Source organism: Struthio camelus, chromosome 26 (genome assembly GCF_040807025.1).
Source record: "Struthio camelus isolate bStrCam1 chromosome 26, bStrCam1.hap1, whole genome shotgun sequence".
Lineage (NCBI taxonomy): Eukaryota > Metazoa > Chordata > Aves > Struthioniformes > Struthionidae > Struthio > Struthio camelus.
The window spans coordinates 204,925-220,028 of record NC_090967.1 but is presented as its reverse complement, the minus strand read 5'-3'; the positions used below and the strand labels follow the sequence as shown (position 1 = coordinate 220,028).

Genomic DNA, 15,104 nt, shown 5'->3' with positions numbered 1-15,104 from the left:
TCGCTTTAATTAGCCCAGCCTGCCCCTGCCCCCCTTTTTCTTAATGAACAGCTAATTGGGGCTGTCTAGACAGGAAGGGGAAAAAAAATGCCAAGCAAGAAAGCAAGCTATCCACAGCGAGAGCAGCAGCCATGGGGCTGGGAGAGGCTGGCGGGGGCTGGGGTGGGCACTGGGGGGCAGCCAGGTGCCCCCTGCCCCGAGGGTCCACCATGAGGGTGCCAGCACAGAAGGTTTGGGGCCGGGGGGGTCCCAGATGCAGCCCAGACCCCTGGGCCTCTGCTAGTGCTAGCCACAACACCAGGGCTCTGCTGGGGGCCTATAGCCACCCCATAGACAGCACCTATAGAGCGCGGTGCATTGGCTGGAGTGGAGGCTATAGCAACACCATGGCACCTACAGAGAGCCTGCGCTTTCACAGGAGGCCCCATAGCAACACCACGGCCCCTACAGAAAGCCAATGCCTTATGGGGGGGGTTCAATGTGCATGTGCATATCAATACTACAGCACCTGGAGAGAGTCAGTGACCTACTGGGGGGCCTATAGTTACATCACAGCATCTATAAGAGAGCCCCTGCTTTGACATGGTGGCCTAATAGCAATGCCACAGCAGCTATAGAGAGCCCACGCTTTTACAGGGGGCCCTATAGCAATACCTCAGCACCTATAGAGACCCAATGCCTTGATGGGGGGCCCTATAGCAATGCCAAGGCCCCCAAAGAGAACCAATGCACTGGCGCTGCAACAAGGGTTGTATAGCAGCATCCCAGTGCCTATAGAGAGCCCGGGCCCACCGGTACCTACCCCCTTCCATGTCTTCTGTCCAGTTGCGGCTGCTACTCGTGGGTGAGTTGGACGAGGTGTAGTACTCTCCCCCCGGGCTCGTGTCTATGTCGTCCTCCATGGAGCCAGACTTGTGCCGTTTGCTCCTGGGGAGGTGGAGAGTGGGGAAGGGTCAGGCTGGCATGTCGCCCTGCCCATCACCCCCCCCCCCCCACCCAGATGCCCTGGGTCCCCTGTCCAGCACTGGCGTGGGAGCCGCAGGGAGCCAGGATGTGGAGCCACGAGCGCCAGGGACGCTGGAGTCGGCATGGGCCCCGGGCATAGCCCCAGCACATCCTGTGGCGAGATGGGGCTTGACCCTGGCAGGGCTTTGCACGCCAGGGCTGCACTGGCAGGCACCGAAGGGGCCAACTGCCAGGTGCCGGGGCATCTGCCCCTGCCTCGGCGCTCACCGTCGCGGGCTCGGCCTGCAGAGCTTTAAAGATGCTTAATGCAACTATATATAAACCCAACCTGGCGTGCGACTCTCCCGTTCTTGGCCCGGCAGCCAGGTTAGTGCTAGTTTAATGGCTAATGGGGCCTTCTCTGATGGGGGAATGCTCTCCCAGGCCACGCTCTGCTCTCCGGCATCACAGGCCCTATCCTGCCCAGGGTGGCACCTTGGCCTCCCCCCGCACTGTCCCCACATGCCATGGACCCCTCCGGCCCCTGCCGTCCTGCCAGCTCGGGAAGCCCAGCCCTGCAACCGCCCCTGGGGCGCAGCGTGGGCTCTAGCAGAGGCAGCTGGATGCAGGCGGTCCCCAACACGCCAGAGCAGCCTCTCCACATCGCCTGGCGTGGCTCCGGGGCCGGGGAGCTGGGGCGCACGGGCAGGCAGCCAGGCCGGAGGAATGCGCTTACGGAGGGAGCCGCAGCAGGCGGGGAGCTGGTAGGCAGCGGAGGCAGGCAGGGCGTCCCTGCCCGCCTGGCACCCGCTCTGCCTGTGCCTAGCGGACGCGGGGTCTCTCTGCATCTTAACCCAACCCGCCACAGGTGACCTGGGGGCTGCATCTCCATGCATGGCCTCGGCGTGCTGGGGTGCCCCATGCCAGGGATCCCAGCGGCAGGAAGGATGCCAAGCAGGGCCTTGCACGGCAAGCCCAGCGCCTGCCCGGAGCAGGACCCGACCCGCCTTTCTCTTCCCACATGGTGAGGCAGTGAGCGGCCCTCAGCCATGCCCAGGCTGGCCCCTGCCCCAGCATTGCCCTGGCATCACCCCTGCAGCCTGCTGGCCCCGGCACCTACCCGCTGGAGGAGGTACTCGGTAGCGTCCTTCTCATGCCTGTGCTTGAGGGGTTCAGGTCGTAGGCCAGGTGACCCTGTAGCTCCCCCAAGGAGAAATTTGGCCCTGTGCCTGTCACCACCGGTGCTGGAAAGAGAGAGAGGCGTCAGGAGGGGCGCAGCACTGCCCCATCATGCCAAACCTGCATGCCCGGCTGTGCTGGCCCCCCACTCCCCACTGCGGGGGCAGGAGACATGGGTGTTAGCGCGAGCTGTGTCCAGATGTGTTTCCCCAGCCCCAAGCTCAAACCCCCAGAGCCGGCTCTGCCTGGGGGCTGGGCGGGGGGCAGGCTGGTCAGGGCTGTCTGAGCACTGCCTTGCACGGGATGCCGGAGCCAGGTACCGCACGGGGTGGGGGTGGGGGTCGCACCACCGCGGTACTCACTTCGGGACACCTGGATGAGCTCGGTGACACTGAACACCCCCGAGGTCACAAAGCTTTCCTGGAAGTCTGTCGAATCTGTGCAGGAAAGAGAGGAGAAAGCACTGAGAGGTGGTGGGGGACCCCACACCTGCCCCAGTGCCGACTTCGGCTCCAACCTTCACCCCAGGGTCCCCGCTACACCGAGGGCTCTGCACTCAAGCCCTGTGGTCTCTTAGCCATCCTGGGAGGTGCCAAGCCAGCTGGATGTGCCAGATGGAGCAGGGTGTCCGGGTGCACATCGGCATCTCCAGTACCTTCCTTGCCCCTGGGTGGGGAGCGCTGCTCGAGGGCATCCCGCCCTGCCGGAGCCCTATTGGGTCTCCCTCAGCTCCAGTACCCCAGCAGCCAGAGCCCGTGAACATCTCCCCATCGTCCCTCCTTGAGCAGTGCCGCATCTGTCCCCAACTCCTGTGGCAGCTCAGTCCCTGCCTTGGCCTTTGCACTGAGCGGCGAAGTGCAGAGAGAAGCGGGACTTTCTCCTTGAAGTCTCCCCACTGCGTTAATCAGCCTGGAGGGTCTTGTCTGAACCATCTCTCCACCCCATCGACCTCCTGAGGGTGGGCAGCAGCGGTGCGAGGGACAAATCACTGCTCCTTCGCTCTCTGCCACTCAGCCGGCCAGGCTCTGTGCCTGTCCCTTCCCAGCCACCGGCTTGGGAAGAGCTTCAAGGAGGGAGTAATAACTGAGGGCTCTCGGATGCCGGTGCAGCCTCCTGGGGTTCAGGCTGTTGTGATTCACGTGTTTCCCCCCTGCTCTGCTAGCCTTCCCCCAGCCTCGGCAGCTCTGAACTTCATCAGTGAGGGTTCCCAGCCGCTTCCCGGCCCTCGACCAGAGCAGCCTGCAGGACGCTCTGCAGCGTCCAGATGGTTCCCGCTTCCCATGCTCATGTTAAGGCGTGCCGGTTCCCCATCCTCAATCTGTTTTGCTGTGTCCTCCATGAACATTTTTAACTCCATTTTCTTCCTTAAGCAATGGGGCAGAACAGCTCCCCCAGACCTGCTTGCACAACGCTCCTGACCAGTTCGCTCAGGCAAAAAAGGCACCCCTGGGCTGCTCTGTGCCTCAGTTTCCCCACTGCTGAGAGCACTCCCAGGCAGCGATGGCAGGGCTGCCACCCATGCTCCCAGGCAGAGCAGCAGGCTGACAGTGCAGGATTGGCGTGGTGCTGCTGTCCCCGTGGGAAACAGCACTGGCAGGGCTCTGCGGGGGCTCCCCCGCCCACTTGGGGAGGACTCTGGACCTCAGATCAGCCCCAAATGCTCCCACCTGCCTTCGTCCTCGGCTGCAACCATGCGAGCCCTGCACCTGGCTGCCCTGTCTCGCTGCCCCTCAGCCCCAGCTGAGGCCGTGCCCAACTCGTTCCATGCACCATGCACCACCTGTGCCCGGCTGCCTGGTGCCTCATCCCCTTGCAAGGACCAGCCTGGAGCTGCAACCATCACTCATCCATCCCGGCGAGCCGAGGCGCGAACGCCGCAGCCCTGCTGTGCTGAGTCAGCGCTCCGGCTGCGACGTGCTGGGGCCGCGGCTCGCTCGGGGTCTGCAAGTCACCAGAGGCTGCGGAGCAGCTGGCGGGATCCTACAGCGCAGAGAAAGCCCCTCGCTCAGCACTTTCCTCTCTGTGGCCTTTTTCCATTCAGCAAAACCTAATCCTTTCCTTTCCGCTCCCCGCAGCCCCCCGACCTTTCCCCCCGGCTCTTCCTGCCGGCAGCAAATCGCCCTCTGGGCTGCTGACCTGCCCTGCTCCTCCTGCCTGGGCCGTGGCTCTGCAGGGGAAGCGCTTGCCATGTCAACAGGACTGTGTCCACTGCAGGGTGCCTGGGGGCTCAGGGACGGCTCACCCGTCCCTTGTCCCCATGGGGCCTGTCTCCATACAGCCCTGAGCTCTGACAATAGCCCCCTGTTCCAGCCCTGCCGCTAGGACCTGCGTGTCCTGGTCCAGACCCATCTCTCCTGGGTCATCCTTTTGGGTTCAAACTGTTGCCTGGAGGCTGCTGTGGGGTGGAGAAGGGTGTATGTGGTTAACCCAGGCCCTGGGGGTACCGGGCTGTGCACTGTTAGCTCCACACTGTCAGGGACCCAGTGGAGCCCCAAAATGTCCCACCACGAAGGGGCTCCTGCAGTTTGCTCCACTTTCGTGGAGGGCTGGCAACTGCCCCAGTGAAATCCAGCCAAGACCTCAAAGCTAAGGGTCTCCTGCAACATCCTGACCCCAGGAGACAGGGTTTGAAGGAGAAATGCCCCATGCAAGGGGGGCAGTTGGAAGCATCGGCTACCCCGTGGTACCCAGACTGCCCAGAGGTCAACACTGGGCAGGGACATGCTGGCACCTGAGTGCTTGAGAGAGCTCATGCATAGTGGCACGGTGGGCTCGTCCAGCTGGAAGAGAGGGCTTTGACCCCCTCCATCCCCCCACACCCCACTTACCCAATGTGATGGGTTTACTGTCCTCCTGATCCGAGCCAATGCCCGTCCTGGGACTGCTGCTCTGTTCTGAATCTGGAATAGGAGGAAACGGGGTGAGACGCTGCTCTTGGGTGCAACCAGAGGATATCTGCCAACTGAATACCCCCTCCCCCCCAGCCTCCCGCACCAGCTCCACAAGGGGTCAAAGCGGGTTCCTGCAGTCGTGCCACTGCCAGGGCCACAGACGTGGGCACCAGTGGGCACGGACACAGCACAGGCTGCTGCAGCCACAGCTCCTGGCCTGGTCTGCTGCAAGTGAGGTAGAAGAAGATGCAGGACGTCATCTGAAGGCCCTGACAGAGCCTGCATGGTGAGAGAGGGCACGGCTGGCACTGGGCACCACCCTGCCTGGACCCAGCCATCCTTGGAGGGACCAGAGCCCAAACCCACCACTGCCCAGCCCTGAAAGAGCTCGAGACGCTTGGTGCCACGCCAGTTGGGATAACGGGGCCAGCAGCCTTGTTAGGGCACAAGGTGAAACTGAGGCATGGGCCAACAGGCTGGCTCCCACCTCCCGGCAGGGTTGCACACAAACCCACACATTCCCTGCCACCGGGGAACGGCCGGGATCATCCCTCCCTGTGCTCCCCTGCTACGGATGCAGCAAGCTGGACCAGCCAGGCTTGCGAGGGCCGCTGCCGGCGGTGGGGCCACGGCAGTGCCAAAGCCCTGAGAATGCCCCTTCCCTCACATAGTTAAAAATGCATCGGGTGGCGCGGCCAGCCCGGGGTTCCCATGGTGACAGACGAACACTAATGGCTGCGTTATGTAATATGGTTTGGTGCCGTAATGGCCCCTCCACGCCCTGCGCTCGCTCGCCAGTGCTTGCCATGCCGCCGCACGGTGATTAACGAGCCGCCGCAGCAGACGGGGCCTCCCGCCCGCCACTGCCCACCGCCGCCGGTAATGGAGGAAGCTCCCGGCCGCCGGCGCCACCGAAGCGCCCTGGTCGCTCCGCAGCAGCAGCAGGGGAAAATCACTGCTTCTCTCTGCAGCGCGTGGGTGCTGCACTCGCCCCGGGGCCGCAGCAGCCCTCCGTGCAGCACCGGTGGCTCTCGGCAGCACTGTGGCAGACACAGTCCGGGCACATTTGCACTGGAGAGGTGATGTGGGGCACCCCACGGGCTGATCTCGCCCGGGGTTTCCTGCTGCGGTGCCCAGCCGCCTCCATCTGGCTGCTCCCGCTGCCAGCCCAGGGCTGCCCCGCTCACCACCAGACGTTTGCATGCTCTGAGCACCGTTCTGGGATGCAGAAATCATTTCCTCGAGGCTCTGAGCCCCAGATTTGCACGGTGCCTCGGGAGGCCTCTCCCTGCTTCCCCTTCGCTTGTCCACATCACATGTGCCCCGCACTGACCCTGGTGCCAGTCCCTGGCTCCTTGCAAGAGCAGCGCCAATAAAAGCCAAGGTCCATCCAAGGGGAACAAGGACATAATCCCCCCCCCCCCGCTATAACCCCCACATTCCCTTCATACAGCTCATTTGGGTTCACTCGTGTGGAGGGGGGCTTGCAGTAGCACCCACGTGTTGGTACGTGCGTGTGGGAGTGCACGCGCACGGGTGCAAAAACGCGCCCTGTCCCGGCCGGGTCCTGCAGGATATGTGGCAATTCTCCACTTCCTGCAGAAACGTAACCCTTGGCGCTCCGGCCCGCGGCCAGGGAGGGATCTGAACTGCCATTTGGGCAGTTCTCCCAGCATCCTGGACCGATTCCTGCCTCACCGCTTCCTCCAGCTCCTCCAGCTGTTGCACGGCATGACACATTGGCGCTTCGCTTCTGGTCCCAATGTGCCGGGCAGTCCCACCCCTGTCTGAGAATGACCCTCTCTGGATGCCCTGCCATGCCTTTCCATTGCCGGCTCTCTTTGCCTCGCCCTCCCACCTCCATGGGAAGCTGGACGGAGCAAGGACTGCAGGCTTTGGCCTTGAATGGTGCAAACCCTTCTCGCTCTCCCAAAATGAGACCAGAGCTTGGTATTGGATACACTAAGCGGAGCAGGTTGATGGATCCACACCATGCACCCCTGGCCAACTCTGCCTTAGGGAAGGGAGCATCCAAACCAGCCTGGAAGGGGAAGAAACCCCCCGCCACCATGCAGTACTTTCCATGTGGGAGAGCTGTCACGTCCAGGGAAGCCTCTGCTACAACCCCCTGCCTGCCCTTCCCCTTCCCGTGCCAGAAACACCCTCATGCTGGGCGGGCTGCAGCCCGGCACGGCCTGTCCCTGTTCCATCTTATCTAAAAATAATCCGACTCCTCGGGCAGCCGTGCAGACGCTGAGCTCAGCGTTATTGGTTTCTTCAGCATCCTGCATTGCATTTGCCAGCAGTCGCCCTCCCTTTCCCCCACCCCGCTTCGGCTGCAGGGTCGGGGCTGGCGGCGAGGGGCAGCCGACGTGCTGGACCCACAGCAGCCGGGAGGCGGGAGAAGCTGGGCAGAGCCCATGCCCTGCCGCGCCAGTGTGGCGATCTGCTGCTGAGTGGTGCTCAGCATCATTCCCAGGGAGCTTCCCATCCTGGCCCTGACCTGATGCTCGCACCTGGGGCCGGTCCAAGCAGCCCAGCCGCGTGGGCTGTCCCCAGGGTTGCGGCACAGCAGTTAGAGCAGGTGGCAAAGGGGGTGCAAGTGTAGGGACGGGGATGGCATCGGGGCATGGGGATGGGGCGGCACGCTGGGCTGAGCCCCCGCTGCCAGCTTCGGTGCCTCCGTGTCCCGAACTGGGGGCAAGAAGGCATTCCCAACCCCGCCGCCAGCCCACGCTGACGAACACCCAGCGGCGCTTCGCAAAAATGAGATGAAAGCTGCTCTTAAGCAGAGCATCCTTCTTCCCTGCATCGACTAGACCTTGCCCGCCACCGCTGCCGCCGCCGCCGCCGCCGCCGCTGCCACCGCTTCCCGCCCAAGCCTGAGCCACGCTTTGCAGCGGGCTTCCCGCTCGCCCCGGGAGCTGGTGCAGGGCCAGGCTGGTTTAAAAGCCCTTCCAAAACTTTTGTGATATTGTTTTGTTTTGTTTTTCTCCCCCCACACCCCTCTTCTCTCTCGCTCCCTCCATCCTCCTCCTCCTCCCACCCGTTTGGCCTTCGGCATTTTTCTTTCGCAGCTTTGGCTGATGCCGGGAAAAGGCTGAGACAATCCAAACAACACAGTCAAAACACAGCGGCCTGGCGTTGCCAACCAGCCTGGCGGGGGAATTTTTTTTCCTTTCTCCCTCCCTCCTTTTTTTCTTTTTTATTTCCCCTTCACGCGCTTTTCCCCAACCCTTTTTGCTCGCCCGGCTCCCCAGGCCGTTATTTTTGGCTGGCGAGGCGAGGACGAGCGGGGCACCGCCGCCACCTTGCCCCCCGCCCCGGCACCCCGTGCCGGCACCCGCCGCAGCCCCCCGGCCGCCGCGCACAGCCATCTTGTCTTCCTCCCCTCCCCACATCGCCACCCGGCTCCCCCGGGCCGGCCTGACAGCCATTTTGTGCCGGCGCGCCTTGGCGCGGGCGCCGAGCCAAGCCGGAGGGGGGTCCCCCCGCCGCCCCGCGTGCCCCCGCCACGGCTGCGCCGCCGGCCTCCATCCCGCCAGGGGAAGGGAGAGGGAGGCAGCGGGCGCGCGGGCGGGCGCGCGGGGAGGGAAGCGCCCGTCCTGCTCGCGTCCGGGGGAATTTTTGGCATGGCGCCCCTTTACCCGCCCCCCTCGTCCCTCTCCTTCACGCGCCTCCCCGCGCCGGCAGCCATTTCAGGCGCGTGAGGGGAGAGCGGCCCGAGGGGCGCCCCGCGCCCGCGCGCGCGCCAAGTTTCCTCCAGGCAGCCATTTTAGGGAGCGCAAATTCCTCCAGCAGCCGGGGAGGGATGCAGGGAGCCGGGCGGCGGAGGGGGGCCGCCGGCCCCGTGCCAGGCGAGGCCTGCAGGGGCGGCGTTATATTTTTTTCCTCTCCCCCTTCTCTCTGGCTCTCTGTTTTCCCTTTTCTTTCGAAACACGTCACTCTCCCAGGCGGGGCGGGAGGAGGCGACAACAGGACCGACGGGAACGGGTGCCAGGAAAGCAGGAGGCGCGGGAGAAGAAAGTCGCCCCGTTGGCATTGGCTGGGGGCAGGGGCGAGCTGGGGGCGAGCCGGCGGCGGCAAGCCCCGCGGGCCCGCGGGCGCCCGTACGCGCGCGGCCGGACACGGCGCGCCCTCCCCTCCTCGCCTCTTGAAACAACAAATCTCGCAGCGGCTCTGGAAGTGGTTAGCGATGGAGCCCTGCCAAGGCACGGGGCGGCGTCTAGCGGTTGGAGCCGAGGGACCCGCGGAGCGGGCTGCCCCGCGCCTCCGTGCCCGCCGCGCCTCCCCAGCCCCGCGGCCCCGCCTCGGCTGCCCAGCTGCGGCCGCTGCAAGCGGGCAGGGCTCGGGCAGAGGCGCGGACGCCAGGGTGGCACCAGGCCACCCCGTCCCGGCGGCACTCGGCCGCTGGGAAACCCCACCGGGTCCAAGCCTTCCCCGCAGCAGACGGGGCCCCACGGCCTCTGAGGTGCCCACATGGCCCTTTGCTCTCCCCAAAATACCCTACGAGGTCCTGTGCTCACCCTGAGGTGCCCCCCATGGTTCTTCACTCACCCCAAGAGACCCCACATGGTCCTTTGCTCACCCCAAGATACACAATCCTTTGCTCACCCCAAGATGCCCCACATGGCCCTTCACTCACCCCAAAATACCCTACGAGGTCCTGTGCTCACCCCAAGATGCCCCACATGGTCCTTCACTCACCCCAAGGTGCCCCATGTGGCCTGTCACTCACCCACCACCCACCATGTCAACACTCATACTCCCACCACATCCTTCGCTCATCCTGTGATACCTCAGCACATCCCTCGCTCTCAGGAGCTCCATCCTGTCCGTTTCCTTCAATGGTGGGACATCCAAGGGGGGCTGCGCCCACACCCCGTCCGGGCAGCGCGGGGGCTCCGTGGCTGGGGTCCCTGCATGCTCTCCCCCTGCCCCGGGGGGGCCCGCAGAGCCTGGCCATGAAGCAGTAACTCGAGGCCACTCCTAGGCTAGCAGCTGGTGGCCGGGCCACCCTGCCGGGGGCTGGTCCGGCGGCCCCCGGCTGCACCAGCCATCACGTTGCAGGACAGAGGGAGAGCTTGCTGAGGGCCGTCCCCCTGCCCCGGGAAGCGCTTGGGATGCGTGCTGAGCCAGGATTTTCGGCGCAGGTACCCAGCTGCTGGGGAGCGTCCCGGCTCCGTCGCGCGAGCTGCCAACACATTTCTGGCTGCCTCCTCTGGAGCGGAGCGACCGGGCCAAGCGCTGTGCTCGCCGCCATGTGACTGCTGCCTGCGGACGGCGAGCGCACGCTAAAATGGCGAAGGCATCAGCGAGCTCCCGCCACAGGGAACGCGCCAGGCCGGGCGCTTTCCTCCAGCGCTGAGCGAGGAAGTGGGGTGCGCCGCTGACACGAAAAGCCCCCAAGCGACCCCGAGCGAGCCCCAGGCCGGGCTTCCTGCTCGAGCCTCAAAGAGAGCGACGAGCGCGGAGATCAGAGCGGCGCAGGTGTCTGCGCGGAGCAGCCCGCGCTCCCCCTGCGTGCGGCGCGCTTCCTGCAGCGCCGCGCCGCCTCGCCCCCCGCCCGGCCCTGCAGCACCGCTTGCCCCGGCAGAGGCGTTTGCTTTGCATCTCCCGTCTGAGCTCAGCCGTGCCCCCGAAACCCAGCGCGCTGGGGCCTGGGTTCACGCTGGGTCTGCCCGGCTGGCGGCGCGCGGCCCCCGCGGCCTCCCTGCACTCAGGGTCGCCCCGCGGTGCCTCTGCGGCTGACGGATTTGACATGACATCTTCCGTGTATTCATCGCGGGCCCCTTTAATCTTTAACCGCCTGTAGGCTCCCACCAACCTGCTGCTTTCCCCGCCAGCTCACGCGCGCCTCCGAGCCCCGAGGATCCCCATTCGGGCTGGGCTTTCCCAGCCCGGCTCCCACCCTGCATCCTTTGCGCTCACAGGTGCCTGGGCTGTGTCATTGGGGGGGACGGAGATGGGGGGACATGGAGAGATGCACAGATCTCTGCTGCCCTGCTGCGGGCGACGCTGCACCCTGGGGCGCTGGAGAGGGAGGCTGGGGGCAAATGGGGCATCTCTCCTGCCCCTCACCCCGGTGCCTAGGCTCCTGGCAGCCCGGCTGGCTACGGCAGAGCCCGGGGCCCAGCCAGCACGTGCCACCACGCACCCCACGCTGTGCGTGGGGTCATGCCCAGTCGCCCGGGCAGCCTCGCGGGCGTGCGGGGAAGCTTTTCCTGCCTCCCCACTGTGCCCAAATCCCTGCTAGGAGGTGCTCCCGGCACCGCCCCGATAGAGGGATCTCTAAGTCCTCAGGCATCCTGGAGCTGGGGATTTAGGGGGAAAAACCCCCCAGGGTGGCCTGTGCGTTACCCTCAGTACTGGGGCTGTACCAACACAGTCATCACTGACAAAGGAGCCGTCAGCAGAGCGCAAACCAAGGGAGCGTGCTACCCTCGGCCGTGCCGCCCCGCGCTCCCGCCCCAGGGAGCATGGAGGAGCCTGGTGGGGAAGGGGTTAAGCGGCCGTCACCCCGCTGGGCCGAGCAGGGGGGAGATCTCAGTGCCCAAACAGGTCGATAGCTTGTTCTCTTAAAAATAGAAAAATGTGTGCGTTGGGTCGGGTTGTGGGGGGTGGCGAGGGCTGCCCGGGCTGCTGGGGCGCACTGGCAGCCTGGATCGATGCCACCCATTGAATTATGGATCCCCTGGCAGGCCGGGCCCGTTCCCGAGCGGGCTGGGCTGGCACCGGGCCACCCACCCCCATGGTGACTTCAGGCCCCTCGTCTCCTCTGCAGGCAGCACTGCGCCCCTGCGGGGGGCTTTCCCCCCAGGGAGGAAGGGCTGCCCCCATCCCGTGCCGCGGCTCGCGGAGCTGCCGGGGGCTCCTTGCAGGCTGGGCTGAGCCGTGTCGTGCTGCCCGCTGGGGCTGGGGGCCGCTGCCCTGGCCCCCAGTGGCTGCCGGGCCCTGGCACGAGCTGCGTGAGAGTCCTGGCTCCGTGCCCGAGCACTTACGGTAACAGGGCACGGATGTTACCGGCAGCGGAGCGCGGCAAGGGGCGCAGGCGCAGAGATGTTGGAGGATGCTTGGGGCTGGCAGAGCCGCTGGGCGCCGGCAAGGGCAGGCCCGGCCCCTCGGTGAGGAGAGACATGGGGACGGCAGGTTTCCTTCTTACCCTGTCTTCTCCAACTGGCTCTGCTCAGATTGCAGAGAGCTCAGCACTGCCAGGCGCAGTGACAAGCACCCATGCCTGCAGGCTCCCCCTCTGTGCCTCAGTTTCCCCTGCTACCAATTCAGGTCTAATTTCCCTTGGGCAGGGCCTGTCTCTTCCTCTACATCTGTGCAGCCCCAGCACCCTCAGTCCGCAATGGAAATAATGCACAGCCCCTCACGGGTCTGTGTGTCTGTCCCTCAGCCACAGCATCACTAGGGCCCAGAGTGAACAGCCTAGTTGGGATGGAGGATGCATGCAGATGTAGGGGAGCCTAGTCTGTATGGGACACCCAGACCCAGAGCAAGGGCTGAGATGAGGCTGAAGGGGGCGATTAGCACCTGGGGCCCCTCTCTCTACCCTCCTGCCTGCCAGCTCCCCCAAGGACCCCCTTCCCCGTTGGGGCTCAGCAGCCTCATTAACACGCATCTAAGCAGCTCTACCCATCTTGCTCTCACGCAGGCTAAAGTAGCCCTTACATAAAACCCGGAACAGACCCGCTTGTGTAATCTCCTCTTATATAATACCCCGAGAAACCCTATGTGCTCTGGGTAAATCCCAGCTGAACCCGGCCCCGGTGGCCACGCTGGCTGAGCTGACGCGTCAGGATCCCTCTGGGATCCCCTCTGTAATGCGCAGCTCTGCCGCCGCGGCTGTGGGTTCACCCCTCTCCTGCCCCTGGAGGGATGTGGCATTGCCAGGGGTGAGATGAGCTTGTTGGGTCTCTGCCTGGCCTCCTTGAGGCCTGGGAGTGCAGAAATAGCGCCGGGTGGCAGCTTTTCTGTTGAACAGCCTGGGGATGTGCTGGGGACCCGCCTGCCCGCCCCCCCTTGTGTCCGAAACCAGTTGTCCCAGTGCCAAGCGTGCCGTCCCTCCAGAGACCCCTGGGGGGGGCTGCAGGGGTGGGTGGCATCTCCCACCCCAGGCTGTGCTTTGGTGGCTCCCTGTGCACCCCACTCCCCAAATGTCATGCTGGGGAGCAGTGGCTGGGGTGATGGGCCCCGGAGGGGTGGGACAGGCCAGGGCACTGCTCTGAGGAAGTGCGCAACACCCAACCTCTCCTCGTGTCCGTGGCGCCGGGCTGCAGAGCAGGGCTGCCAGCGGCCGTCATGGGGCCGGGGAAGGCCTGCTGCCCCCTTGGCACTGCCGTGGCACTGCCCTAGGGAAGCTCGCAACACCCCCAGGCTCCAGAGAGGCCCGAAGTGCCGCGGCAGGGGCGGCCAGGGCGAGCGTGCCCGAGGCCGCGGCGGGGGAGCGCGGCGGGCCAGCGCGAGCCAGCGGCCGCGGCCAGAGGCGTGCGGGAGACGCTCCCCACTGCCACGTTCGCCGGCTGCAGCCAGCTGGCCGGGGCGGGAGGCCGGGGAGGCCGAGCACGCCGGCCGGCGCCTTTAAGCGCCTCCGCGCTGGGAGCCGAGCGGGCTTGTCCTCGCCTGACCCCCAGCCGCACGGGGAGGTGGCGAGGGCCGCGCCGTGCGGGAACCCTCCGCGGCGGGCGGCCCCTCACGCGGCCTCCCTTGCTGCCAGGCCTGGGCCTCCTGCAGGGGCTGGGGCGCCCGCGCCGGCGCGGCCGGGCCCCGGCGAGCGGGGACAGATGGCGGCGAACAAAGAGTGGGGCCGCAGCACCCCCAAGCCGCGGCAGCCGCTCGGGGCCGGGGCTGCGTCCGCGGGAGCCCTGCTGGCACCCAGCGCCGGCTGCAGCCCCGAAACCTCCCCTGCGGCCGCTGGGCGCTGGCCGGATCTGGGCTTGCATAGAGCTGATGAGAGGGGAAAGGGGGAAGGGGGGAGAGAAAAGAGAAAGAAGGAAAGAGAGAGAGAGAAAGAAAGAGAGAAAGAAAGAGAAAGGAAAGAAGGAGGGAGGAGGGAAAGGGAAAGGAATAATGAAGGAAAGAAAGAAGAAAAAGAAAGAGAAAGAGAGAAAGAAAGATAGAAAAGAAGGAATGAGGGAGAAAGGAGAGGGAAGGGAATAATGAAGGAAGGAAAGAAGAAAAAATAAGGAAAACAAATAGGAATAGAGGAAGAGGAAGAGAGAGAAAGAAGACAGAAAAAGAAAGCAAAAGCAAAAGCAAAAGCAAAAGAAAAAGAAAAAGAAAAAGAAAGAAAAAGAAAAAGAAAAAAATGAAAGAGAAAAGGAAAAGAAAAAGAAAGAATGAAGGAAAAGAAAGAAGGAAAGAAGGAAAGAAAAGAAAAACAGAAAAAGAGGAAGGAAGAAAAGGGGGGAGAGAGGAAATAAAAGGAAGAGAAGGAAGGAAGGAAAAGGAAAAGAAAGACAGACAATTAGAAAGAAAGGGAAGGAGGAGAGAGACAAGGGAGGGAGAGAGGACGGAAGAAAAGGTGAGACGAAGAGGAGGAGGGATGGGATGGTGGAGGGAGAGGACCCAGCCAGGTGAGAGGAGGCAGGGAGATGGCCCGGGCCTGGGGCACCGTGTCTGGTGCTGGGAGGGCACGGCACGGGCCCCCGCTGCCCCCCGGCGCTGCCCACCCCGGCCCCCGCCACCCGCGCCATCTGCCCCAGCCGGGCCATGCCAGCTGCCACGGCCTGGCACCGTGCCGCCCGCCGGCAGCCTGGCAGCTGCTGGCCAGCCTAGGTGCCCGCCGGTGCCAAGGCAGCTGCCACGGGGAGGGGGCCGCCGCCAGCTCCAGCCCCCCCTGCCCTGTTGGGGGCACAGCATGGCCCCTGCACGGCAGGCACTGCGGCGCAGCAGGGCTCTACAGCATGGCTGGTCCCGCGGCACAGCTGTGTCCCCAGCTGTGCCCAGCGGGATCTCCGCATGGGCTGCCTGGGCCACACACACGCATGCACGAGGACACGCGCTTGCACCATGCGCCGGGTCACCCCCACCCTGGTGCGAGCATCCCCCCCCCGGGGCATTCTGGGAACATCCCAGCAGCAC

General features: G+C 64.9%; 1 protein-coding gene across 7 annotated transcripts in view; it reads right to left on the bottom strand.

The window, feature by feature from the left end:
* The window catches only part of NFIC (nuclear factor I C), a 73,417-nt gene that overhangs the window by 20,221 nt on the left and 38,092 nt on the right, over positions 1-15,104 (bottom strand). For all 7 annotated transcript variants that reach the window (XM_068919642.1, XM_068919641.1, XM_068919645.1 and 4 more), the window contains 4 exons: positions 4,953-5,024; positions 2,487-2,561; positions 2,066-2,189; positions 803-927 (listed from right to left, as the gene is read on the bottom strand). In XM_068919642.1, the coding sequence (XP_068775743.1) occupies positions 803-927; positions 2,066-2,189; positions 2,487-2,561; positions 4,953-5,024 (396 nt within the window). The remainder of the gene's footprint in view (positions 1-802; positions 928-2,065; positions 2,190-2,486; positions 2,562-4,952; positions 5,025-15,104) is intronic.